The sequence below is a fragment of the Osmerus mordax genome, chromosome 7 (assembly GCF_038355195.1).
Source record: "Osmerus mordax isolate fOsmMor3 chromosome 7, fOsmMor3.pri, whole genome shotgun sequence".
NCBI classification, from domain to species: domain Eukaryota; kingdom Metazoa; phylum Chordata; class Actinopteri; order Osmeriformes; family Osmeridae; genus Osmerus; species Osmerus mordax.
This window is the reverse complement of record NC_090056.1, coordinates 8,329,017-8,356,888: the sequence shown is the minus strand read 5'-3', so window position 1 is coordinate 8,356,888 and position 27,872 is coordinate 8,329,017. Positions and strand designations below refer to the sequence as shown.

The 27,872-nt window shown below is 40.6% G+C and overlaps 3 protein-coding genes across 6 annotated transcripts; 2 read left to right on the top strand and 1 right to left on the bottom strand.

The window, feature by feature from the left end:
• Positions 1 to 2,427: 2,427 nt before the first annotated feature.
• On the top strand, positions 2,428 to 3,633 carry irx7 (iroquois homeobox 7). Its single transcript, XM_067239002.1, has 2 exons — positions 2,428 to 2,640; positions 2,863 to 3,633. Exons 1-2 carry the CDS (start codon positions 2,428 to 2,430, stop codon positions 3,631 to 3,633), a joined length of 984 nt encoding a protein of 327 aa, XP_067095103.1.
• A 1,356-nt stretch (positions 3,634 to 4,989) lies between these two features.
• On the bottom strand, positions 4,990 to 7,918 carry cd40 (CD40 molecule, TNF receptor superfamily member 5). Of its 3 annotated transcripts, none has more exons than XM_067240488.1 (9): positions 7,648 to 7,918; positions 7,258 to 7,339; positions 7,017 to 7,139; positions 6,679 to 6,825; positions 6,432 to 6,525; positions 6,187 to 6,239; positions 5,892 to 5,984; positions 5,775 to 5,803; positions 4,990 to 5,674 (listed from the first exon to the last, which is right to left on the bottom strand). In XM_067240488.1, exons 1-9 carry the CDS (start codon positions 7,681 to 7,683, stop codon positions 5,405 to 5,407), a joined length of 927 nt encoding a protein of 308 aa, XP_067096589.1. In that variant the 5' UTR covers positions 7,684 to 7,918; the 3' UTR covers positions 4,990 to 5,404. The 3 variants fall into 3 exon arrangements, with proteins under 3 accessions (XP_067096589.1, XP_067096590.1, XP_067096587.1); XM_067240489.1 differs by having other exon boundaries at positions 5,892 to 5,981; positions 7,258 to 7,342; positions 7,648 to 7,822; XM_067240486.1 differs by having other exon boundaries at positions 7,258 to 7,342; positions 7,648 to 7,820.
• Positions 7,919 to 8,664: 746 nt separating this feature from the next.
• Positions 8,665 to 26,419, top strand: LOC136946220 (protein diaphanous homolog 1). Of its 2 annotated transcripts, XM_067240484.1 has the most exons (17): positions 8,665 to 8,811; positions 9,274 to 9,402; positions 9,629 to 9,700; positions 10,099 to 10,272; positions 10,463 to 10,620; positions 10,826 to 11,017; positions 11,374 to 12,085; positions 12,362 to 12,527; positions 16,026 to 16,137; positions 17,398 to 17,488; positions 19,128 to 19,214; positions 21,324 to 21,476; positions 22,991 to 23,120; positions 23,222 to 23,254; positions 23,565 to 23,662; positions 23,896 to 23,979; positions 25,264 to 26,419. In XM_067240484.1, the coding sequence occupies exons 1-17, from the start codon at positions 8,755 to 8,757 to the stop codon at positions 25,363 to 25,365; spliced, it is 2,550 nt and encodes an 849-aa protein (XP_067096585.1). In that variant the 5' UTR covers positions 8,665 to 8,754; the 3' UTR covers positions 25,366 to 26,419. The 2 variants fall into 2 exon arrangements, with proteins under 2 accessions (XP_067096585.1, XP_067096586.1); XM_067240485.1 differs by lacking the exons at positions 23,896 to 23,979; positions 25,264 to 26,419 and having other exon boundaries at positions 23,518 to 23,654.
• Positions 26,420 to 27,872: the final 1,453 nt, after the last annotated feature.

Here is a 27,872-nt window from a genome sequence, read left to right as displayed (position 1 = left end):
CTTTTTAATGTCCTGGTTTGTGATTTATTATAAAGAATTTACACCTTGCTAGGAATGTTGGCGACTGTCATCTATATGTGCATTTGTTCAATCAGAATTGTTTTGTTAAAAGTAAAAGAGACTAATTGGTCCATGTATAACCAAAACAATTGACACTTCTGTCATTCTCTGGATGTCATCTTATACAGAAACACCATATTTAGATGTCTTCCCAAATGCCAAAAAACAGCATTTTTCAAAACAATCAACAATGTAGGAGTATCTAGTTGGACACATAAACTAACAAGTAAAAAGTGTTTAACTCTCTGGATTCCCTCTCAGCTTTGGTTGTAATGCTCACACCTTTCCTTGAGCTGTTCTAATGACATGCTTAGTCCTTTTGTCAGCTCAGTGGCAAGTGATGGTCAGTAACTGAAGTTGCACCTTGACACATTGTAACGGCTGCCTCATTAGGACTCATACTCTTGACTCTACCCATAAATCAAGGGGCTATGTTGAGCAGCAGTTAGAGGATGTAAAATGGGGCATGAAGGTCCACATCAAGTGTTCTACTAGACAAATGGCTAGACAGTTTGTCCCCTCTTATCTCCTATTGTATCCTCAGTGGGAAACGGGGAACAGAGATGCTCCTGCTTTTGGTCTTTTTTTTCTCCAATAAACAAGTAACATCCTGAATTTAAACAGTCCAAACTCGACCTCTCAGAGCAATACCAACACATACATTGTGGTTGAGCTGCAAAAAAAGAAAAAGAGAAGAGGGCCTACGAGTGAGACAAAGGCTGTAGCCCCGAGCTGTTTGTGTTCTGAGATGTACTGAAGGTTTAAGCCTTCTTCTCTTTGCTCTCCAGTCATCACTATTGTACTAGTTGTACAAATTTGCTCTAGGGCCAAAGAACACCTCCCAGATAGCTTTTACCCTCCATTTCTTTAGTTTTATCTTTCTCCTTCTACCCCCTGCTCTGTCTCACTATATCTCTTTCTATTTCTCTTTTCACAAACACACATACACTCTTCAGTTTACAAACAATTAGAGCTGTGATTATGTTTTAATTAAAATTTTATTCCGGTTAAATAGTACACATGGTGAAGGTTTTCGCGTTTCTATTAAAAACAGAAACATGTTTGAGAGAACAATGAACATGGAAGAGGGACTGAAATGCAAACAATCTGCTCCTTGTATCAAGTCCTTGCCTCCGCACATTAGCATCTGCTATCTCTAAATTATCATATACATTAGTCAACACCTGTTTCACCTAACCGCTTTTAATTAGTCTCATTGCTGCAACCAAAACAAAACCATCCGACATGTAAGGACACCCTGTTATTGTTCAATCAGAATAAATTAACGAAAAAGTTAGGTGTAGGCTATACGTTACCTTGGGCAGGTACAAGTCTAATTGATACGTGAAACATAAAATGCAGCAACACTGATTTACAAAGAACTCTACCTCAAGTTATCTTTTAAATAGGCCTAGTTCAACTAGCCTATTTAAAAGATAATCATTTTGTTTTATTAGATATTTAGCCTACCTTTATTAACTGTTGCCAATTTAAAAGCTAGGCCTATTACACATTTACGGTCCTAAATCTAAGATATAAAAGCAACACAAAGTATTCAATACATTACAATTGATTAGCATAACTCGAATTAATTCAGTTGGCTAATTCAATTCACAAACTCCAAATGAAAACAGAAATCCTTACCACCATAAGTGTTGGCCAGACTTTAAAAATTTGCACAGTGCTGTTAATCAAATTCATGTAACTTTCTAATCCCTCTGCGCAACACGTGAAAAAAAAAATCGAGTTACGTTCTCACTTTACCAAAAACCCATGACGTTTGCTGCAATGCATTAAATTCAGCAACGAAAGTTTGTGTTTGAATGTTAATGAATAGCATCCACATTTTTTATTTCTAATTATTTTTTGGTAATTTAATTTAAAATGCTAAGGGTTTTGCATGAGAGGGCTTGTTCTGAAACGATTACTCTATTCAGTGTTGGTGTAAACTATGAGATAAATAAATCTATTTTAGACTGTGGTTCATAAATTGTAAGTGGCTATAATAATGTTAAAATATTGCTTAAAGGATTACAAAATAATTCAATTGTGAAAACGAGATCCGAATAGTTACTACAAACTCCACGTTCAAAATGGTTGTACTTGCATTTCAAATGAAGTTTCATTATTCTTTGCACTAAAGACCTGTTTGGGAAGAGATAAGTATCGCGTATTTAGCGCCTTTACGAAACCGTTAAAAGGAACAGCAGAGCTCTCCTTTGATGGGATTTGCTAGTGAAAGCTAAAGTCTTTTGAACGCAGCTGTCAATCATCAGAGTTCACCCCGCCCATAAATGTTTGTAGAGGTATATTAACTGCTCTTGAACAGAGGCTTGGCATACCAGCTCAGATAGTCGGGATATGAGGATGCCTGCGTCACAAAGCGGATTTGCCAATATGTTCTTGGACAGAAACCTCAGCATACCTGCTGGATACCAGATACCCGTTTTGGGATGCCCACCTGGCATACAACAGCAACAACACCATCTTGCAGCATTAACTGGGATGCCCTTATCATACTCAGGACTGCAGGGATACAATTTTATTCCGTACCCACATCAAAGACACATACCGCACATGGTAAGTTGATTTAATTATTATTTTAATATATAGCCTATAATGTAATATATTACGCACAGCCTAACTCCCTATATTTATAACAATATTTAAATATATAATCTACTCAAGTAGCCTATGTAATTCGAGTTGGTGAACCCTTAATGACCGATACACGTCATGCGTAATGACACGTTAAACGCAACGCTGAAAAGTTTTATCTAATCGCCAAACTTCTGTTTACAGAATAACGCTTTTGACCTGAAAGCGGCCTCACCATATCATCCATCTCTTCTCGCTCGAGGAGGACCATTTTTCCCACAATACCGACAAGTATCCACCGATGACCCCAGCAGAGTTGCCAAGGTGGCCACCCGGGAGAGCACGAGCGCACTCAAGGCCTGGTTGAACGAGCACCTGAAGAACCCCTACCCCACCAAGGGGGAAAAGATTATGCTTGCCATCGTTACAAAAATGAGCCTCACACAGGTGTCCACGTGGTTTGCCAATGCAAGACGACGACTGAAAAAGGAGAATAGAGTCAGCTGGGCATCAAAGGGAAAGTCGGACGAGGAGGATGAGGGTGAGAGTGAGGACGACGAGGGTTCAGTGCGGAAAAGTCGCTTGGAAAACGATGAGCAAATCGATCCTCAAACTGTTGGTAACAAGGAGGATATGATACGGGGGAACTCAACGTCAAAGGTTACATGCTTGGTCGACAGTCAGGAATCAAACGATGGGCAAAGTAAAGACAGTGACTGCGCGAATGAGGAGAAAGCCGACCATGAAGACGCAGACCGGACCACCGCTCGCTTGGATAACAAGGAGAGCGGTGCATGCCTCAAACCTAAAATATGGTCTTTGGCAGAGACAGCGACCTCTGAAACTGTAAAAAAGTCAAAGAAAAATTCTTGTCACCAGAATAATGGCTCAGAAGTTGGCAAATGGTGGACTGAATGGGCATCCAGGAACGGAATGTATATTCCAGCGTGTTACTCTTCCCGAGACATCCTATAAAAAGAAAATTGACAAAAACTTACTTACTTTGCACTTTAATCTTCCAAACCTCAGGGACATAAATCTTTCAGTGATTTTCTGAAGTTCACACGTTTTACTTCGTTAAGTTAGTGGTATGGCCTGAGACCAAAGACTGTCAAAACATAAACGTTTTTTTGTAAATAGGCCTATATGTTTATATTGTGTCATCACCAATCTGTAAATTATAATTTTGTTAATAAAATGTCAACGAAAATGATGTGTCTGTCATGACTGGAATAGGCTAATATATAATTAATAGTTGATTACGTTTTAGTTAGCAATAGCGATTCTTTTTTTAGTTTGAGGACATTTTGGCAAGACTAAATGTTTAGCAGACTCCTTTTTAAAATAAATGAAACAATTAACCAGATTTGTCTCACATGCTGAGACAGTATAAATAGTTAAACTGATTATGAAGTGGTTTCAAATTAATTGGATAAATAAGCTAAATACGTTGAATGGATCATTATAATTTGTCATTCAATTTAAGGATATGAGTGAAGGAATCACCAATTCACGTAGGATATATAGCCTACTATAACTAATACTGTATAACATAAAAGTTATTGGGCGGGTAATGTCATTGGTCAAGCAGGGTTATCATTACTTTAATGAGGAACGTCAAACTGATAAGAGGCTGGGGGCATTGGCATCCAACAGGAGGAGGTCAAAGCTGCAATGGCATGTGCTATAGGCTCGACTCTTCCTCTCACAGTAGTAAGTTGATAACTTTGTTTGATCCCCCGGGGAAATTGCACTATAAGAAGACGCAACAAAAAATAAAAATAACAATGAAATATACAATAATTAACAAAAATAATTGAGTGGTTTCTGTAGCTCATCTATTCAAGCATCAAATTCCAGGTGAGGTCGATCTAACAAGCAGCTTGAGAGCAGAGGAAGTCAGGAGTGCGATGACATCCTGCCTGTCCCTACCAAGCACCCACATTTCAATGTAAATTCTCATGAGTCTAAATTGGCGTCATTGTAGGCCTGCCATTTAATCTTGTGATAATGAGAATAGCTCCGAGTCAGAGAAGCAGAAATGCGAAGCACCCCCCCCCCCCCTTCAAACACCATCAACACATTTCCAATGTGGCAATTTTGACAAACGTGTATTATGCTATGTTGAATGCATCATCTGAATTCATATCATATTGAACCCATTTATTATGTAACCTACTAAGAACCCGTCGCATAACGATGACATCATTATACTTTGTGATAATGCTGTTCATGAACACTGATAGAACATCAATGTTGTAACAACGCAGCACTAGCTCCCCATTGTGGATAATCTGAGCAAGTGACAGAAGGTACAGCCCACACAGCAAATAACGGATAGAAAATGCCTTTTTAACACAAATATGGCCTCTTTACATTCTATACAAACACTTTAATGCAAAAATTGTCAGTTTACTGTAACATAATTTGTAGTTCACAATAGTGCACATGGGAATTTTACAGAAACTCTAGTGTATAATATATATTTACAAAAACAAAAACATACAAAAAAAATTACCTTTCACAGAGAATGAATGTTTGGCCACTAAACTGGCATCTACTTAGTAGATGGTTCTAAATAGATTCTAAGTGTTCCTGGCTGAGCTGAGTTTAGTTTACTGATCCACGAAGATTGCATTGTACATATGAAATTGAGCTCACATTCGTGGTTCAATAAAACACTGCATATTTTGCTGTGTTTATTTGGTAAAATACATCAGGGTGGGTTTTATGGCCCATGGCAATGCTAATTGAGTGAGTTCATTTGTGATACAGGATGAGTGATTATTTGTACTCTACCATCCTCCTGGGCCACCTGGTGTCCCTGCTCAGTTTCCCCAGGCTGTCCTACTTCCTCATCCTCCACAGCCATCATCTCTAGTGCTGAAAACTCTCTTTCTGGGTGACCAGGCTCTTCTGGTGTCACATTTATAAACTCTTCAGCCTCCATGTTTCTTGGGTTATCCTTCTGCATTGGTTCAAACACCGAGGTCCATCCACAAAGCCCAAAGAACTTCTAAAATAAAATGCAGTGTCAGCTATTGTTTCTGATTGGCAAATGTTTTATCAAAAGTGTCTGAGTTTTCATTTCTAGGAATCCTTGTCACAATGCTTACCTTCACTTTTCCTTTTGTTGGTCCAGGTGCTAAAAGATGAAAGGGACAGAACATGAACTACAAAAAGAGCCTAGTAACACATAAGAATACTTATTTTTTTTTAGAAGGATTACATACCATGTTTCCAAAAGAGAATGCCAAAAACCACCACGGCCAGGACACCGGCAACTATTATAATAGCTATAAACCAAGGACTAACACGAGAAACTGCTGAGTAAAAGAAACAAAAAACACCTCAAATAAACCAAAAAGATACCAAACCATAGTACTCAGAATCAGAATGCAGTATCAACCATTCTCAAGTTCTAAAACAGGTCACCACAATACATTACGGTAAGTAGAGCACTCATCTACAGTCAGCACGATTCAGTGTCAAAAGTATTATTAGATTATATTTGTAATTTACACTTACCACAGATGGTGTCAGATTCATTTGTTCCTTCAGTTTCAGTATTTCCTCCACAGCTGGAATGTTGATTTTGGGAGAGGATTTATACGTTTAGAGTTTACAGAGAATCTGAAACCACTAGTTGAGCTGTGATAATGATTACCAATCAAAGAAAGGTTCTAATACCAGCTATAATTCTCAGGAGTGAAAGTAAATGTAGTCTATTCAGGCAATGTTGAAATTGAATGGATGTGAAGTGAAATACTCACATTGTGTGTTTCAAACACTCACTCACTGCGGAGGTGTCATTGGAGAATGTGTTTGGTGGGCAGACCTGACACTGGGTGTCTTCCCTGTCAGTACCTGAGAAAATGGAACAAAAGCTTTAGGGAGAACTCTCCTACCCACACTTGGCACAGATATGTGACCAACAATGGCAAGAGCCCTCGTGTGAAAAGGACAGGATATATAGTATGTTTGTATGCCTTCTGTATGTTGTGTTTGTGTGTTTTATACCTCTGGAAACCACTCCAGATCCTGGCTCACACTTTGTATGGGGCACACAAACTAAGCAGTCTTTACTGTTGCAGTGGTATCCTGGTTTACATCTGCAATTGACGCGACTCGTCTTGGTCTTGTTATGTTTGAATTCAAAGTTTTTATCTGCAACAAGGGAAAAGGGGGTCGTGTTATAAGAAACAGCCATCCATTGCAATGTTTGCAGCCAGCTCCTACAAGGATAAGCAGGGGTCCCAATGTCACAAGCTGGTCAATATTAGTTTTGTTACGAGTTTAATCTTTAGGATAAAGGTCTATTGCACAAATGTATTTAAATAGGTAATGTCAGCTCATACTTGTGTCACAGTAAGGTTGTCGTTGGCACACTTTGTCTCTGGTATATGCATCTTGATATTCATTCTCTGGACATGGTTCGCATTGTGCATCTTCGCAAACAGGTATGCTCTTCATTTTGGTGCCTAACAGCAAATAAATAAATAAATAAAATATATTATTACACAACAATCATGCAGACATAAGCATGTCTAGTAATACTTTCTAATTCACATTTAACTGTACTCCATCTCCAAAACCAACCTGGGCCGCACATTTGGCAACAGTCGTTACCATCCGGGTACTGTGTTGCTGGATCACAGGTACTGGTATCACTGGATGCTACCTGCTAAACATGACCACATTCTCAACGTCTGGAAAGTACCCAGAGCCCCCTATTCAGAGGCCGAACTGAGCACACCAGTTACTTTCACTTTCAGTTCCTCCTGCTTTCGTACGTTTTATAAAGCAAACAAAAAAGCCTAAAACGTCGGGCTTGCCTATTCCGAATTTGGCTAATGAAACATGCCCTATCTTACAAATATGTATATTGTTAGACAGACCAACGCATTTTTGTAACATTTGAATCGTACATTAAATCAAGCACGATCAAAACAAATTATTCAATGTATTCGCCTTCTTTAATGTACTTACCAAGACAGTGCCGAAAAATATCAAAATCCCAAACATCGTTTCAAGCAAGAGCTTGACAACTTGACAGGCAACAGCTCGAAAGGTACGCTAAATTAGACAGGAGAAAGGTAAATGGCAGAATGGTTTAAGTAAAGCATTAGAGGAACTTACTACGCAGAGGGGCGTGGGGACTGAAGGGGAATTCTCGCCCTCTCTGTGTGTCTCTCTCCCTCTTCCCTTGAATAGAGCAAAATATAAAAGGCACATGACCCTTTCCTGTCAACGCTGACCTGTCATCCTAGGAGGGAAAGTCCAGGAATTTCTCTTGCGAGTAAAATATTATTTTGCGTGTTATCCTATAAGTGAGTAACCCAGTATTTATGTGATGGGTCCTACTTTAAAAGTGTAAAGTAGATAGAAGAATCCAGTAAGTACAGGGACATTCCCCCGAGGCAAGTCGGGTGAAGTGCCTTGCCCAAGGACACAACATCATTTTGCATGGCCGGGAATCAAACTGGCAACCTTCTGATTACTAGCCCGACTACCTCACCGCTCAGCCATCTGACTCCCTACACACATTGGCAAGTGCTCACCCATGTCCTGTCCAGGGACATGGGCAGGAGAGTAATCTGTTCTGCATGTTTTTTAAATTGAGGTTCAGAAAGGAGGAGACCCATGTGAGCTCTGGGAGAACACAAACTCCACGCAGAATTGCCCAGGCAATAGCTCATCTGAGCACTGACAGGCTCCAAACAGTAGTCAAACCCATGACCTTCCTGTGAGTCAGCACTGCAAGGCAATTACCCAATAAATGTTTTTCTTCAAGCTATAGTTCTCTTCAGGTATTTGACCAGTTTGCAACCAAAAAGAGGAACAAGTTTCCACCTGCCAGAAAATTGGCATTGTAGTCATAGGAGTGGCCTGAGTAACTTACCTGTACTGAGTTGAGTGTAGAAAAGTGAAACCTGATATCTTGCAGTGGGTGGTGCTAGAGAGACAGGTAAATCTGTTTTCTTCACCTGTAGTTCTACATACGACAAAAAGGAAGAACACCTAAGTTTTACATGCTGTTAAAACTACATACATCTCAGAGTTTTGCATGGACTAGATGCTCACTACACCACAGAGATGTTGGTTGGTAAAGGACTAAGGAAAAAGGAGAACGTAAGCCTGAACTTACCACAGGTAAAATATGTTCACATTCTCTACCTTTCACTCTACTTAGCAGAAAGCTCACAGACAAATGTTCTAAACGCACATACTTTGTACATCAGTTCCAAGTATTATTGTCGACCTAGTATTGTCGCAGTTTAATTGCTTGGTTGTTCAATGGCAAGTTAGAGGGAAACTGGAAATTCTTATATCAACAAATCTCTGTAGCTTGGGTTCAAAACCAATGTTCAAAGTGTGACATTCCTCTGAGTATTGAACTGACACAGATTGTGAATTGAAACCCTGTTGTCTGCTGCTTAAAGAGGAAGTAAGTCAAGAGGAAACCAAACATAGATGTTCCAGGAATAACAACAACATTTTCAGATGCAATGCGCAAGATAAAGATTCCTCTCAACAGATTACATACCTAATCAATGGACCCCTTTCTAAAACATAACAGTTATAATCCCTTAAGCTTTGGTTGCCTCTTCTCAGCTGAGCAATGAGATGCAGCTGATCCTCATGAACAAGGTGAAGAATGGGGAGTTGACCATTGAGGATGCCCTGGACCAGGCCCGAAGGGACAGGGAGCTGCTGCTCAAGCAGCAAAGCCAGTCTGTGGAGGTACTGAATGGAATGTGTTTGATGCTGGATGGCCTTACTTTGAAGCCGACAACAATACAGACTATTACTTGTTGGATCGCTTTCTCTGTAAACCAGTTCTCAGTGACTAGTTGTCATTCTGCCAAATACATTAGGGAGGCCTGGGTAGACATTGCCTGTCCCCATTCTTTCTTATTGTTGGTTACGAGGGACTGTCAATTGTTTACTTTCATTGTCTCGGTTACAGGACCAGGAAGTCTTACAGCACAATTTCAGTGTCCGCCGTCACAACCGCAAGTGGCAAAAGTGTATTCTTCAGGTTTGTTTATCTGAATTATGACCTTAAAGGCAGTATTGTCAAGTTTTGCTAACCTAGAAATTTTAGCTCAAAATATCCCACCCCTTCCCTTAAAAGCCACTCCTCCAAAACACATGAACTTGCTACCTGACTACTGCCCAGGAGGTGGTAGACCAAGTAGCCTGTCCAATCATTGTATTCGGTCTGAATGCTGTCCAATCATTAGTGCTGGTCCGTCCTTCATAATTGGTTGCCACAGTCCTGCGACGCCCACAGATATCGGATTGATTTAAATTTACTGTGAAACCTTTAGATTTATTAGTTGCACTCAGGATGTGAAGTTCATGTCAGTACATATGACAAAATGTGCTCCTCAACAATATTGCCTACCCTGCCTTTAACCAAGTCCTTCTGTTCAGATTGACTTCAACACTAAGATGATGTGCTGCATAGAGAAGGGCATCATCAAGCACCAGCTGTCTTTCGAGTGTGTGAAGAGCTGTGAAGACGGAGCAGGCGCCAGGTTCTCCATCTCATTTCGTGGACACCAAGATTACGAGCTTGAGGCCACTTCTCTGTGTGACAAACACAAGGTGAGGGACAAGTACAGGATGCCGGAAGGGCTTTGGTATTATCCTTTCAGTTTTACAGTATGTCGAGTATGTTGATGCAGCCAGGGTATGTCATTAAGAGGAAACCCTAGGGGTTGTCATAGACAGATAATGCTGAGTTGATTTGCTAAATTTGAACCTACTCCATAATCCCCTCTTTTTTCTGCCCTAGATTGTGCAGTTTGTGAACACCATAATCTACAGAAATATATACATCAATCCAGTAGAGGACACTGTTCAGACCCACGGACAACCTTTAGCACCAAAAAGCATTCGGGAGGGCCAACTGTTGATGCACAGAGGTGGATTGGCATCATTTAAATGGGTGAAGTATGCATGTCTTGGCTTCTAACAACAGCAACTTACTCTCAATAGTCAAATATCAATGATGACTTTTTGATAACAGTCCCACACGTCTTGGTGAAACTCCCTAGTTTCCAACTAACCTCAACAATAGGGCTGTAGTATGATATTGAGTCACACGGCCATTGAAAACCACAGGTCCTGTCCTGATCATATTCTGCATGTTTTCAAGATACGAGGCGCAGCTCCGCCCTGGACAGCTGACCCTGGTCCCCACCAGCAGACGAGGGGCGTCTGATGACAGCGACGTCCCCTCAACCGTCCCCTTATCCATCGTCATTCACCTCTCAGACGGAGACACCAGTGTAGAGAAACAAGCCATCTGCGACACCTTCACCCTGATCACCCACAAGAACGAGCACCAGTGAGTTGAGCCTGAGGAACCATATGCCCCCTAGGCACTGAGGGATGTCAAGTTGGGTGTGAAGGCTAAGGGAAGCACAGAGGCACAGGAACATAGTTATCGAACTGTTGTGTCGGTGGACCGTGTCAGATTTTCTTTAATAGTATTCACTCTGAATGAGTTGGCAGTTTCTTAAAAATTGTTGCACATTTTGATGACATTACAACTTTGATACAATCGTCTATGAATTGTATTTTGTGACAGGTAAAATCATATATCTGAAGGGTATGATGTGTGTTAGATATTTTTTGACCACCAATGACAAATGTTCTCATAAGGTAAGTTCCTGTAATGACAGTTATGATGATGAATTACAGGTTTCGGGTTCCTGTGAACGAGCGGGTGAAGAGTGCAGAGGCTGTACAGACAGAGAGAGATGAATGGGTCCTTGCCATAGACAACCTGTGCTTGGAGTGGAAACGAAAGTCTCAGTCTAAACCCATGAATGAAGACAGGGCGGCCAAACAAGTCTATGACAGTTCTGGTGACACTGACGAGAGGTCAACAGGTAGCGAAGCAGCGAGCAACTTCTCCTCAGATGGGGATCTGTCGCGATCCGGAGAAGAGAGGGACCAGAGTAGACCAATGGCATTGTTTGGAAGGCGTGGCTCTAATACTCTGCAGATACCTGCATCTACTTCCGATGCTCCTAGTCCCAGCTCTACTAACCCTAGCTATGCCTTACCTGTCAGTTCATCCAGCCCCCACACACCTACAACTCCTGTTGTTACAAATGGCCTCGTACCCACCTCTCCTGGGCCTGTTCTTGTACCCACCTCTCCTGGGCCGGTCCTGATACCCACCCCTCCTGGGCCGGTCCTGATACCCACCCCTCCTGGGCCGGTCCTGATACCCACCCCTCCTGGGCCGGTCCTGATACCCACCCCTCCTGTCCGACTCCTACCTTCCCGGGAAGCGCCCCCTCCCCCAAACATCCCACTTCCGCCTCCACTTCCCTCAAAGCTTGTATTTAAGCCGTCATCCGAGCGAACCAAAGCTTTTCACTGGGATCTTGTTAGCTCAGACAAGGTATGTCTACTACAACTAATCACCTTACAGGCTACCTTTACTGTCATTTTATAACGGTAATCCAACATGTTAAAGAAATATACTGTTGGATGTTAGGGTTAGGGATCAGAATGCTTATTACCAAATGATAAGTTTCACTTCACTCTCACATTTGTTGTAAAACTGTTAGGAATTATTTTGTCCTGTGTCTCTGTAGTTCCCCAACCTATAGACTGTGAAGAGAGACTTTTAGACTCATGTTTTACTTTGGGTGATATATGATATTCCCTTAAACAGATTGAAAAATCGTTTTGGATGGCAGGAAGGGCTAGCAAGATTGAAATCAACATTTCAATCTTGCATGAGGAATTTGCAACACAAGATCTGGGAAGAATTGGTGGGTTTGAGGCCAGTAACAATCAAGTCCACATCATGCTGAACCAGAAGATTGCACACAACTTCAGTAAGTAGTAACGAATATCAACGTTTGGGTTTATTGTGTGGTTAGTGTGTGGAACCACTAGATGACAGTAGTTCACAATAAGGACCAGGAAGGTTGAGTAGCTTTGTCCAAATACATCAAATGTGATCCAAGCTTTAGCATGAACACTAAGCAGACCATAGAACCATTTATAACAATAGAATAACTAATCAAATAAGAAACACATTTTCTAGTAAGAAAACATTTTCCTTTTATAGTTTGTAGATTCCATGTACCCCTTTTTCAAGAAACAAAAAACGAAATACAGAATTTATGAGTTCATTCCTTTTTCAAATGATTCTTCTGCTAGAAAGGGTTCTAGAAACTTCAGTGTAGTGAATATTAGCATGTGATTATGCAGTCAGATTATATCAAATGTTTAATTATTAGTAAATAATTTAACTATAAAAGTTGAAGATAAAAGGGGTATATGCCCCTTGTTTTAATGTTTTAATAACATGCATGTTTGTACTAATGAAACCTATTAACTGTGCAAGTGGCATTGTCAGTAGAAATTCTTGACTTGTTGAATGTTTTGAATTTAGATTAATGTGTGTCTGAAGGGGGCAGTAGCTTGTCACTGTGAGAAGTATTGTGGAGATGTGAAACATTTTTACCCATTGGCTTTCCCCTGTTGGCTTTCTGTGAGTTTGTGACTTGAATAGTTGAAGGCGTGAACACAGGGACAGGCAGCGATGTCTGCTGAGGTCTCACCAGTCTTAAATGTGACACAGAATCTGTGAAGGGATTCAAGTCTCTGTTGCGGAGTTGTTAGATGGAATCAGTACAAGTGTGTTGGCTGGTGACACAATTAGAGTGCACATGCACATGAAATATGGATGGCTGTGTACCACGGGGGGGGGGGGGGGATGTGTATCTGCCTGCCATAGGATAAAATACACTACAGGTTTACTCCAACCTGACCTGGAAGGTTCGTCTCTGTCAAGAGTGCGCTTGGTGACAATTGCCTGCGGCCATCTCCAGGCTATTCATCTCTCTGCCGCAAGCTTGAGAGAAAGTTAAAGGCTTAGGGAACAAATAAATAGCACACACACACATGCACGCAAGCACAAACTCACACAATATAAGGGATTTTTTTTTTTTTGCAAGACTTAGTTGTAGAACAGATAAGGTTTGCATGTTAAATTGCAGAAGCCTGGTAAATGTGTGTTGTTTATTCATCCCATCTCGAGCTTCTCTGTTTATTCATGCTTTCCTCCTTAGCAAGGAATCAGAATGCATGCCAATGTCCAATAGACCCTAAACTAGCAACAGTTCATTTTGGAAATTATAGATATGTGATCAATCATTCTCATCGATTCTTAGCTCTGTTGAGCTGTCACAGCGTCACACCTGACACATGTATACAGGACGATGTCATGTAAAGTACATCCTGTTGCTGGCAGTGGCACGTTCAAGCAGATCAACATGGACGGCTACATCCAGGTGGCAGTATTATGAGATTAAGAGCCTTTCCCCTCTGGCAATGAGCTGGTCGTCTCTGCCGGCTGGAGCCTCTCTAAGTATCATTCCTAGGGCTGTGTGACACACGTAGAACACACTGCAGCTAAGCAGGAAGACAATCAACACAGGAAAAAAAAGATGCTGGGTATTACATTTGCCTTCTTTCCTTCAAGTCAACGTAACATTTACATTTAACAAATGCTTTTATCTAAAGCGTCATACATGGGGTGTGGGTCTAAATCCACAAGGCATTTTACATAGTAGTACAGGGGTATAACCTGCAGGGGGTGTGGAACTGGAACCCACCATAAACACACGTACGCAGTACTTAGTATTGCAGGATGGAATTGACCTTCTTTACCTCCTTGGGCTGTGTAGCATTCCAACATTCAATAAAGTGTGCATGTACAGTTGTAATGCCTTATCATAGTCGACCATCCAGGAGCTATGTACCAGAACCTGTTGAAAACATTAGCGTGACTGACTTGTTTGTTGCAGTGCAGTAAATCTGTGCTGTCTACAGCACCTTTGTGAATGGACATCACACTCCCACACTCCTCTCTCCTCTCACACAATAATTCTCGTTTGGGCTGCATTCCACCCTGTAGAGAGAATGTAATATATGAGATATATATGGGAAACACATTCTTTGCAGATACTAGAGCTTTATATGGAGGGCCCAGACATGGGATCAGTTGCTAACCTTATGACTATGTGCAGTTTGAAATCTACATATACACCTTTTATAAGTGAATGTTCAGTGTGGTCACAAAGGCTTCAGTGAAGTCCCAGAACTGGCCCCTGTGCTTCTTTTAAATATGTATCCAATTAATATAGTTATTTAACATGAGAACCTTTGCATGTTCTTGCAAACTGCCTGCCTAATCAAGGTTTTGTAAAGCACTAATACCGTTTGTTTAATGGACGATGACTGAAAAATTACTGGCTTCTAATGAACTGCACACCTGTGGCCATGTGCCCCCTAGTGGGATGCACTCTCTGTCTCCATAACCTCATTTGTCAGGATTAGAACTACCAGACTGTCCAACCACCAATCAATCCCCTCGTGCAACTGTTTTTCCTGCACAGGTTGAGAAAAACAGGACAGCATTGCAAAATAGCAGCTTTGCTTTTAAACTACTCTGAATCTTTAGAGGACACTAGCACTCTCGACATCTTTTAAAAATCGTGAGATGAAGTCTAATGTGGTGTTGCTGCATTTTAATATTTGACTTAAAAGCCTATAGCAGGCCTCAAGGGAGGGAATAATGCCATAGCCCTCTGTGAAGGATTGATAAATGCACTGACAAAATTGCTCTAGCCTGTCTTTCAACCCTTTTTTATTTGTTAGTGGATTAGTCTCTGTCAGAACTGAATTCTCAAAATCTGAATGGATGGATGTATTCTTTGGTTTTAGTTTCTGTTATTAGTTTTGTCAACAGACACTTTTTATCAATGCTACCAACACAATTGATTCCTTATAGGAAATAATCATTTTGTTTACTGCACAACCTTGCTTCTCCTTAGAAACAAAACAAAAATACTATTTTGAATACATTTGTTTACCCTGATTTTAATTCAGGCTGGCCTATAACATTTTTTTCCACCAATTCAAATTAACAAGAGAGGAACTAAAGGGTTTGCAGATTACCTGTAGTTGTTTTTTTCATGTATCCTTGAAGAGCCATTCAAGCACATCACGAATCCGTCAGTCACAAGAATTCCTTTCTTTTTAAAGTGCCACTGCACAGTGTGCTAATGAAAGATCTGTCTCTCAGATCCAGCATACACAGGGGTTGTTTGGTAGAACAAAAAAAATCACATCTGAGTTGATGAAATGCAAATTATTGCATACCCCAAAGGCGCTTGAGGGAGGGTAATTAAGCAAATAACTTTTTTGTCTTCAAAATGCTTCTGGAGCTATTTCGTCGCAGGTAAGAGGGAGGGGCTGTCAAGAAAAATACTTTCATGTGCCATTGATGGTGTTGATTTTTTTCATTCCTATTGTTCCCACAGACATTTTCCTCAAAAGCTTTCCAGTGCAGCCAGGAGAGCTGAAGGACAAATTGTTAATTGTTAATGAGGACGATGGGGGGCTGTCTGATGAACACATCACATCCCTGAGGAGGTGAGCCATTTTGTCAGAAACACCTCTCTAACACCTCACTATCCCACCTTACACACTATCTGCTCATATACGATGTATGCAGTATCAAAAACTTCTCCCATTCTTGATAAAGCTTGTATATATATATATGAATGGAAGAGAAGTAACCAAGCACAAAAAGTCCAGATTATTAAAAACTAAGGCTCACCTAACAACAAAGTCTTTGTGTGCCTGGTGCAGGCAGGGCAACCTGCGATGCCAAACCAGTAAAACAAGTCAAGTCACTGTTAGTTCACGTGAAGAAGAGGTGGAGGGGGTGAGAGGGTGCAATCAGTAGTGGTTACAATGTTCTGCTAATACTAAAGAGCAGATGCCAGAACCTTTTACCAGAGCAGCTAACTATTGAAACTTTTATAAGGAGGTATTTGAGGAGATGGACACTATTGAGTTCCCCTCGGGGGTATAGCACAGAAAGCTGCTAAAATGCCTTTGCAGTCGTATCCTCCGAGCCTTCAGTGGCTGACCTGCCGGAAGAACGTTGATCTAATGTACCCGCGTGGAAGATTATATTTATTCTATAAAAACTTAATATATATTTTAATGTGGCATTGCGTACGCCTGAGGAATACAGTCTTGATAGAACCACTCCCAACAGGGTCTGCAATATTAATGACAGTCGGCTATACTGTAGCTATTCTAACAGCTTCTCCCCTGGCTCATGAAAAAGTGAATGGCTCGGTTTTGACTTAGAGCTGAGTAAAATGACAGTAGTAAAGTCCATTTTGGAAGTCTAGGTTCAAACTCAGTGCAAAAAAATGAATGGCATCAATGGACCTGAAGCTTCATTGGACCTGACTAGGGCCATCAAAGCTACTTGGCTTTTAATCACTTGCCTTTCTCCGGTCCACTAGAGTTCAGCAAAGTATATTGTACTTCCAGAGGAGAGGGAGTCCAATAGGAGACAAATGATAGCATCAGAAAACTTTGGCTTCTACTGTCCTACTTCTCAGTTCTTTTTATAAACCACTAGCTCACCTGTTATCTTTTCTAAGCTGGAAGCTAACCTAAAAGATGACCCACCTGGCCCTCTGTCAGGCTCCACTTGGGTTAAAAGCTGTCTTTGTGAATATTCAAAGTTACAAAATTCTATGCTCGAGCTCCAAAACCCTGAGTGTTTACCATCATGCCAGAACCATGTCTTATGACAAACACACAATAGAGATCTCAAGTATGTTCTAAAAAGAGAACCCAGTCTAATCTATTCCTTCTGCTTTATTATAGATATGTACCAACCTTGGATGACGTGGAAATGTACACATCTCACAAGGGACCAGTATCTGATCTGCATATAGTTGACCAATACATGATGGAGGTAAGGCTTTGTGTCACACGCTTACCCATGATAAACAGGGTTCCAAAATGATTCTCCAATTATTCCTATAAAGGAGGAACTTTTAGGAAGTCTCTTTGATTCCCTTTAGAATCTTTTATTGTTGAATATGATTATCAGCTGAATCCAATCAAATGCAGATAGACTGCATTTAATCAGTGGACACTATTCATTGTTATTACAATGAAACGTGAACTCAAGGCTTTAACAAATAAAGAAAGAACTGGGAAACCCTGTCAGCTGTAGCACCTTTATAGCCTCTGGATCATAAATCAATAGCACACATAGTGTCAGTTTGTCATTGTGTGTGTGTGTTATTTTATCTAACTGCTGAAATAACCCGAAGACAGTCTTTATACAAGTGATGTACAGCTTTCATGGAAATATGAAAAAAGGCGATGTTTAACTTTTTCTAATGTAGGGGTCACTCAAGAAAATTAATCAAATTTCTAAAGACAATTGGAGGTTTTTCTCTGCTGTTACGTAAACATACTGGTGGGTAATTTTCGACTTTTAAAATAACGGGTACATTTTCTTAATGACTTCCTCAGTGTTCCTTTGTGCAGTTAGTCAGCTTTTCGTGTAGCCAGTCAGTCACCTACACAACTGATAGCCCTCAGTGTTGGAATGGGCACATATTACTGCTGTAATAGGTCACTGACATCCCGCATGTGTTTTGGTGGATTTTGTAATGGACAGGAGGGCTGGCAGATGCAGCAGAGTAGGATCAGTCTACAGTTCTGTATTTGAACATCTGACAGAATGTAGCAGGATATGTTGGGAGACACGCTGACACCTCCCACCACGGTGGGGCATCTTGTGTCTTGTGTAGTCATGCACAGCGCCCCCAGAGTGATGAGTCTCATGTTCACCCAGCATGGTAATCCCTATATTGAGAAACGAGATGTTGCAAAGACAATTCATGTGTTTTTCTGCAATGGGTAAGTCTTGGAAACATTAACTCCAGGATGCAAGATACCGTGGCTTAGGGATTACTGAATACATACATACCAACAGGAACTATACTATTTAGATTTCCTTTGGAACAATTTAGAAGCTAGCTAAATACTGTTTAGTTAAAAAGGTAAATAAAAAAGCATAGTCTCTGCTGGCTCTCTTTGTAACAAAGAATGATCCTATTGGGGATGTCTCAAAATATCTGAGCGATTGCTGTGCTCATTGGCTTACCCTAACCCTAATTTCACCTCCACACATCCGTCACACCAAAGGCCCTTTTACTGTTGGGAGAGCCACCTGAGCATGAACGAAACAGTGAGACAAGCCAGAGTGATTTATTAGAGGTTAGCACCCACCTAAAGGTCGACTAGGCAGCTCAGCCAATCGTTTCATCGTGTCAAACCTTCAGCTTCTCTGCTAAATCAGCCCAGCGATGGCCTCACAGAGTTCTACTGGAAGCAGAGGTAATCTGTGCATTCAGTGTCACTACAGCCTAGTCTGTAGGAAGGAGCAAGCTCACCACACTCCATAAACCATGTCCCAGACAGACATCTTACAAAAATATGAATGAAAACATTGCAATAGGGTTGAATTATGTGTGATTATATTGTAATTGTACTGTGTGTGCTTGTGCTGTATGTGTCCATATCCCCATCCCCTTCAGATATGCAAAATTCCATACCTGAGCACACAGCTGGACCTGCTGCTGACTCTGAGAGAACTTCCCCAAAGCATGAAGGACATGCAGCCTGTGAGTTACTGTATCATAGTGTGACAGATACATTGATTCATGTATTCATGAATGGATGGATGGATAGATGGATGTGTGGATGGAAGGGTGGATGGATGGATGGAAGGGTGGATGGATAGATGGATGGAAAGATGTAGGGATGGATGGGAGAGTGGATGGATGGAAGGGTGGATGGAAGGGTAGATGGGAGGGTGAACTGGTGAGTGGATGCATGGATGGATAGAGGACAAGACTACTGACTGATTAACTAACAGACTGATTGATTTTGATTATATCTGTATAATCATATCGTATAGCTATTTTGTTTTTATTTGCATCTAATTTGCAAGGTATATAGTATATGTACTGTAATTCACATTGACAACATTGCTAATTTATCTTTGTTACTAATCAATTGTAGACTGTGGGTATTATGTTCACTGAAAGACTTAAAACAAAGCAAAATGTTTTTTTTTCCTCCTGTACTAAAGTATCAAAAAGTTTGAACAATATTCTATAAATCTCAAAAGCTTTTTACATTAGGAGAAGGGGGAATATATGTTTTAAATAATTGCACCCATTTCTTGTTGGGTGTTTGAAATTCACAGAAGAAAGTGGGCAAAGTAATTTTTAAGTGCACCTCTTTTGCAGAACAGAATGCCGCACTGGTATTTAGGACAGGATTCCATATATTGTTAAAGAACTGATAAAATTATTTTCATTTTGAAAACCCACATTTTGTTCAGTGAAATTGTTCGTTCAGTCCTTCTTTTGTCCAGTCCTTCTTACTTTAAGGCTTCAAATGTATGCACTGATTGAACAAGATTTATGATGGGAATAATGATGTTTTCAAAGTCCTTTCCCTTCTTGCCTTATTGTAGTTTATATTTTAGAGGTGTGGAAATAGGCTTGTAGAACAGAGTTCTAGGAACAGGTGGTCTGCCAAAAAGGTAATCTTCAATTCTCAACTGATGCAGCTATCTCAGAATACAATGTGTTGTCTACACAAGGAAGGACTAGGGCTTCCTTCTCCTCAAAACAGTTTAAGTCCTTGGATTCTCTGACATCGCAGACTAGTTAAGCCTGGAACATTAAGGAGGATTTGCTTGCCATCTGACAGGCAGGGCGCTATAGGGCGGAAAATAGAGAAGTCACCGCCCAGGGAACCTCTCTCTGCACACTCATGGTGTGACTTTCCCGCCGCTCAGCGCTGCCGGTAGAATGACAAATTTTACTTTGCATTGTGCGCCTTTCTCCTCCTCAGAATATTGTGTTGATGCTTTAAGCCCCTGCTGTTTGCGGCTTAAGTAAGAAATCAAATTTGAACAGCAGCCTCACAAGGCCAGGAGACCCTCAGCCTGAATTCCTTGTAGGCATTTCAGAATGTGTGAACTGTGCAAACTGTGTTCCTGGATACCCTGTATGAGGAGCTGATCTGCATATCCATGTGTTCTGAGTCAGTGAGACGGCAGCTTGTCCCACTGGAGGTTGCTGGGAGGCTACTCTTGAACTAGAGCATATGGTTGGCATCCTGTGTCAGACCGTGCTCCTTGGACTTGGTCTCAGATGTTTCCACAGGCCAATAAGATTTAGGACTAGCTCTCTTTATTTACATTTACATTTAGTCATTTAGCAGACGCTCTTATCCAGAGCGACTTACAGTAAGTACAGGGACATTCCCCCGAGGCAAGTAGGGTGAAGTGCCTTGCCCAAGGACACAACATCAGTTGGCATGACCGGGAATCGAACTGGCAACCTTCGGATTACTAGCCCGATTCCCTCACCGCTCAGCCACCTGACTCCCACTTTATAAAAAATGGAGGCTGTATTACAAACAAATACAAATGGTTATTAATATCAATTACTATACATACATTATTGTAACCAATGTTTCAAAATTCAATGTTGTTAGGTTGCAGATTCATATCATTATGATTATTAATGTTGCATTCAAATGAAATAAAGTGAAATTAAAACGTGCTCAAGTTTTTAAATGAATTTGGGAAAGAAGGAACTTATTTCTACTCAATTCCCAGCTCAATTCCCAGTTGCCTGCGATATGAAACAAGCAAATGTGCAGATGGATTAGAAAGAAATGACTTGTTCTGAACCTCTGTGTTTGTCTTTCAGCTGATTAACCAGAAGATCCAAATGTGCATGCAGCTGCTGAGCTCCAGGTCATTTGTTTCCGTGCTGGAGTACCTCCTCGCCATTGGCAATTACCTGAACGAGAACGCGGGGAAGGGAAAGGCCAAGGGATTCCGCCTCTCGTCCTTAACTAAAGTAGGCTCCTCTGCTGTTATCTGACCTTTGATGGAGTGTGTAGCCGCTGGGCTAATAAGACGTCTCATTGACATACACAACGGGACTTCTCTTCTTCCTCCATTCCATTTTGTTAGCGTCTATCCTTAGCGGTCAGCCGAGTCCACTCAGGTCATTCCCCTGGTGTGTCTGACACGCAGGTGATTGCATCACCGCCTGGCTACACATGTGAAATGGAACTTCTCGCCAGGGCTGGCCAATCGGTGGCCCCATGGCTGGGAGGTGAGCCAACTCTGGCAGGCACAGTCATAAATTCGACTTCACTGGACACTATCAAACTTTTGAATGTTTTTGGACACCTTGTTGAATAAGATTCAATGTCTTGAATACATTTAAATGCACTGTTTTGTGCTTTAGACTTTCATGCCGTCTCAAAGCAGCTGGCACTGTATGCTGTGCAAGAGAACATTACTGTTTGACTGAGACCTCCACCAAATTAATTGCTGAATGTTGGTAAAGGAGAAGAACTGTAGAGGTTTTTTTCTCTTGCATCTGTGTTATTTTACTCGGGCAATACTTGGTGCATATTTTGCAGTATCGTCCTTGGGGACTGGCCTCGACCTCAAATTGGTAAATAGCATAACCTAGAAAAACCTATAAACTCCTGTCACAGGATTAGGCCACTTCCCTAGCAGTTGCATTTCATGTTCAAGCCTCCAGCAAATGTGAAGCATAGCTTTGCATTTTAACTATATCATTACAATCTTATATATGGATGCATTTTCTAATATGCATTCCAATACAGTTAAAGCCCACCAGTGCTAACAATTGTATGGTTAGCTCTTTCTCTACATTTACATTTACATTTACATTTACATTTAGTCATTTAGCAGACGCTCTTATCCAGAGCGACTTACAGTAAGTACAGGGACATTCCCCCGAGGCAAGTAGGGTGAAGTGCCTTGCCCAAGGACACAACGTCAGTTGGCATGACCGGGAATCGAACTGGCAACCTTCGGATTACTAGCCCGACTCCCTAACCGCTCAGCCACCTGACTCCCTTCTCTATGTCTCATGTACACACACATTAGAGAAAACATACACATCCAAGGGGCTTAACACATCTATGAATCCAAAAGTCAAGGATAAATGTAGAAACTGTTGATGTTATATTGTACTCTCACAGAGTGAAAAACTGGGTTTGTTTGTTGGGATTCAATTCTTCTGGTAATGTGTAATGGCCTTGCACTCGTCCAAGCTGGAAAAATTCATGCATTCTTCTCTAGCACTTATCCAAGGTCTTGTGCTTGGTTGGAAAGACATCAAGCCTTTTCCAAACCTCAGGTGTACCTCGCAGGGGTTGACCCTACACATTTCTCTTCTCCAAACCCAAGCATCTACCAGTAGGCCTGAAGGAAATCTTTGTGACTTTCAAAGTCTTAGACTTTATCATAAGAGTGTGGTTCAAAACCTGGTCTAGTGCACACCTGAGTGGACAGGGCCCCCAGTCACGCTTTGTGTTGTTTTCTCCCCAGCTCTCCCAACTGCGTGGGAAAAAGAAGAAGTTCACCTTGCTGCATGCCCTTGTAGAGCAGCTCATGTTGCAGGCACCCGGCCTGGCAACCTTTTTCCAAGAGTTGACAGAATTCGATACTGTCCCAGGAGGTATTAGCTAATCAAGATTTGATCAAAGGCTGAAAATTGGTAGCTTTCAATTGGGACAGTTTTGTGGAACCATTCATTGTGTTTCTCTGTTCTTTGCACAGCTTCTATTAAAGGCCTCACCGCAGAAGTGGATGGTAAGTCTATCAGTCTCGCTATCATGTTCAGAAGTGTTGCTGCCAACAGTACTGATACATTTCAGTATCTTACAGTGCAAAACACATTTGGAAAGTGAGATGCTTTTTATAGATTAACACCAGCTATAATAAGGTGATCACGAGATTAGATTAATAGCTTGGGTTAGGGTTAGTTTAGTTGTAGCCTCCATTCAATATGTGCTATGCCTGAATTTGTTGGAGATTTAGAAGCAGTTATGAGATATCCCTCTTACCTGAATTAGACAGCAGACACATCATTTCAAGAATGACCAAATATGTCACCTTCCAGTTGTAAAGAATGAGCTACAGAAGGCCATTCAATACAGTAAAGGTTACAAGAAGAGAAACTCAGGAGAGCAACACGTCAAGTTCTCCAAAGACCTTAAGGTGAAAAAACCTGGGCTATTTTCAATTGTATTCTAACTTTCTAACCCTATTTTCAAGTTCTGATTGACTTTCAACATAATTATTTTTACTGTACATTTATGTAACAAGGTTCAGCTGTTGGTAGCAATGACCCTCTGTTTTGCAACACAAGTATAGCTAACTTACTGTTGAATCCTACTGAATAACCAAGCGTACCAGTAACATTCATTACTACATTTTTTCCCACATGCCAGATGGCAATTGAGAAGCACAAAACAGATCTCTCTCTGCTGACAAAAAGATGTGAAGAGATGAAGAAACTCTACACTGACATATTGGTAATCCCTGAGTTATTATTTCAATATCTTTGTTGTGCAGCTTGAAAGATGGATGTTTTTCAGTGCCTTGGTCCAGCCTTCTCTTTTCAGTAGTTTTTCATCTTATCTCCCCACTGTAGAATGTGGAGGATGTATGGTATATGGTATATTTCAGAAAATGTTGTCCTCAAGGTCGCCTACTCTTGTTTCAAAATGCTTGTATTCCACTAGTTCAAAAGCTTTCTTCAGTGGCAGACAGACTTGAAATTCATTGACACACTTTACACACACACATATGTAAACACTTCAGAAAGAGTGTTTTTGAAATGAAATGGAATTCATAAAATAAATACAAATATCAGGGTCACATAGCAGATCATACATACGAATATTGTTGAGGAAAAACTTACATCAAAATATGAGCTCATATCATCACAGTTTACCTGTCTTTGCTGAGTTTAAGAAACCTGAAAAGGTGGGAGTTGAGCCTCAGGCTATGTGCAAAATTGTGTTACAGTGGCTCCACTATTACATTCCTCCCCTCCCTCTAAACTTTCTAACACACAGACACACACACTTGCGCACACACACCAATAAAATGTGCCTGAATCAGCCTGAGCCAGCACAGCAGAGAGAAACAGAGGACTAAACCTTGTGTATCTGACATGATCAGAACCTTCCCTGTGTTCCTGGGAAGAAAAGTGCAACAGTCAGATAGGCAGCCAAAACTCTGACACTTGGTGGAGTAACTCTCTGTATTAGTAACTATCTGTATTAGTAACTATCTGTATTAGTAACTCTCTGTATTAGTAACTCTCTGTATTAGTAACTATCTGTATTAGTAACTCTTTGTATTAGTAACTTTCTGTATTAGTAACTATCTGTATTAGTAACTCTTTGTATTAGTAACTTTCTGTATTAGTAACTCTCTGTATTAGTAACTCTCTGTATTACGTAGTAACTATCTGTATTAGTAACCTTCTGTGTTAGTAGTTCAGATTAGTGGTGATGTGACTATTGACATCATTGTTGGGATGCATTCAGAGGTACAAGTCTGCCTTGTTTAAAAGATACATGATCATGCAGTCTGTCAGTTCATTAGCACAAATGAGGTTTGGATGTAGGGTCATGCATTCAAGGCAGACATCAGTTAACCTCATACATCGGTCTAATTTGTTAATTACTGTGGGCAGGCATGTATAAAACATTATCACAATTTCAGAAAGGATGCTTTATACAATTGAACATATCACTGGAGACTCATATCCACATATAACTACATGTTGTATTTGTTCTTTCCTTAAGGTTAAATTTGGTGAGCCACTGGATCAAGACTCTCAGGAGTTCTTTGGCTTGGTGTGCCAATTCATCAGTGACTGCAAGAGGGCACATGCTCAAATGATATAAATCACTTTCTATTCTTGTTGGTATTGTTAGGGGCTATGCTGTTGTTTTTGTTGTTGCTGTTGAAACGTGAAACGTACTGAATGACTGGTGAATGACCTGGGCTTTTTAGTATGTGTGGGGAGTGAAGCCCCATGTGGCCCCTCCAGTCTTGAACAGTGATGAGCTAAAGCCTGCCACGTGCTGTCTGCCTTTAAGAACTGTCTATCTGTGCGTGCCCCGCAGTCTGTATAAAACATGCTCGTAGCTAAAACATAATGAACTCAAACCAAGATATCAATATGAATTGCTGGTACAGCCAACTGTACGCCACAATTAACTAACACAATTTACTAGGTGAAATATTGTAATTGTAATGTTATTTTTCAATTTTACATCTTAATGCTATACATTTTCTATGCAAAGGCATTAGTTGATTCTAGTGATGCCCCATGGACTGTTGTGGTTTTGTGTTGTGTTCTGAACATCCCTGTTCTTCAGTTAAGTATTTGGATTCAACGTCCTTCATGTTCCTTTAGCTTGATCTAAACATTATAATGGAAGCACAGCTGCAGGTTTAGCTGCCAGCTGTGTTTAATAGCAGCAGCTACACATCTGGACTTGGGGAATACCGTCTCAGTGAAAATCAATTTGGTAAATATGTCAGTTAAACTCTCCTGTGTTTACATTTTACATTTACATTTACATTTAGTCATTTAGCAGACGCTCTTATCCAGAGCGACGTACAGTAAGTACAGGGACATTCCCCCGAGGCAAGTAGGGTGAAGTGCCTTGCCCAAGGACACAATGTCAGGTGGCATGACCGGGAATCGAACTGGCAACCTTCGGATTACTAGCCCGATTCCCTCACCGCTCAGCCATCTGTGTTTGATTATTTTATCTTGCAGGGACAGTGTGTGATTGTTGTCTACAATGTAGAACGAATCGATGATAACAGATTTAAAGAATAATTGAGTTAATCTTGCAAAATGATTATGAACACTATGGATCTGCACCTTCCTGCCAAAGCAAATTCCTTGTCTGTGCAAACTTTCATGGTGAATAAATCCCATTCTGATTCTGATTCTGATTCTGATTCTGATTCTGATTCTGATTCTGGTATGCCAGAGCTAGCTATTGTCCACAGCTGTCTGCTGGCATAGGAACAAAACAACAAAGAACATTCCTGAAGCCAGCTGAAAAGGATCCATTTGAGTTAACATTTACTCCAAACTTGCAGGCGCTCTATCTAGCCTTGTTTAGGGACACCATTTCTATTCCAAGACTCCAGGAACGTCTCCAAGACTCTCTGATTCAGAGGAACATCTGTGTTATCTGCCATCTGAGATATCTTTCCTTTATGCTCAACCCATTCTTCAAATGAAACCGGGGTGAAATGGGTACTCTTTGTAACTTTCCATGTCTCAGGGTTTTTCTGTCTGTGTGACATTTTAATCATGGCAATTGTCCAGTAGTGACTGAAGAAGATATTTTATTTGTTGAAAATGTAGTTGTTGTTTTGTTTTTTTTACATCAGGAGTGCTTAAAAAGAGCAAATAACTTCAGTTATAGAAAAATTCACCCAGGATGCCATGCTGGGTGATTCACACAGTATACTTCAAAAACAAACATTCTGTTTCGAATATATCTTTCCAAAAATGTAGGCTACTTAGAAAAGAATGGACAACATTATAATAAAGAAATGAAAGACAATTAATTTAATAAAATGTGACCTTGACAAGATGACTTGTACCTCTCATTACATCTAATAATTTGTCTGCAATTTTCTTTTGTTTGTTGCACCTGAAGGTATGTGGTGACTAATACAAGCAAATCAAAAGGAAAGTTCCTCTTTATTGTATGTACAGTTCTCAATGTGCTAAGAAAATGTGATTTCAAGTAGTATTGATTTATTTTAATTTGCTTGAATCTTGCTGAATTTTTGTTATCATCCTTTCATTACACATTTTCCGATCCATGAACTGAAAACACAGTGTTGCCAGGAGAGCAACTGCATCTACATAACAGATGTACCACTCCATGACATAAAGATGTCAACCAATTCAACCAAAAATAAAATACAACAGCTGAATGGAGTCTCGGCTGTTAAGGGAGCTATGCTCTTGTCTCAGGTTAACAGTTTCTTTTTTCAATTCTATACGAGAAAACAGTTTTTAGACAATAAAAATCTAACTTTCTTGTGATAATTCTACCTCCCTCGATGGAGACAGGGTGTACTGTATTAGCAGTTAACCATGCTCACGGTCTCAACCTAATGTACTAAAGTAGCAATAAAACACCTTAACCCTTGTGTTATCTTCGGGTCATTCTGACCCATCAGTCATTGTGACCCACCGTCGTATTGCGGCAACTTTAACGCATACAAAAACAAAGTGAAGCATTTTATTTTAACCGTTGGGCTGTCTCAGACCCCCCACATTGCGAAGGTTAAAAGAAAAATATTTTTATTTGTTTTTGTATTGGGTAAAATTGGGTAAACACAACGATGGTTCGTTATGAACCTTTGGGTC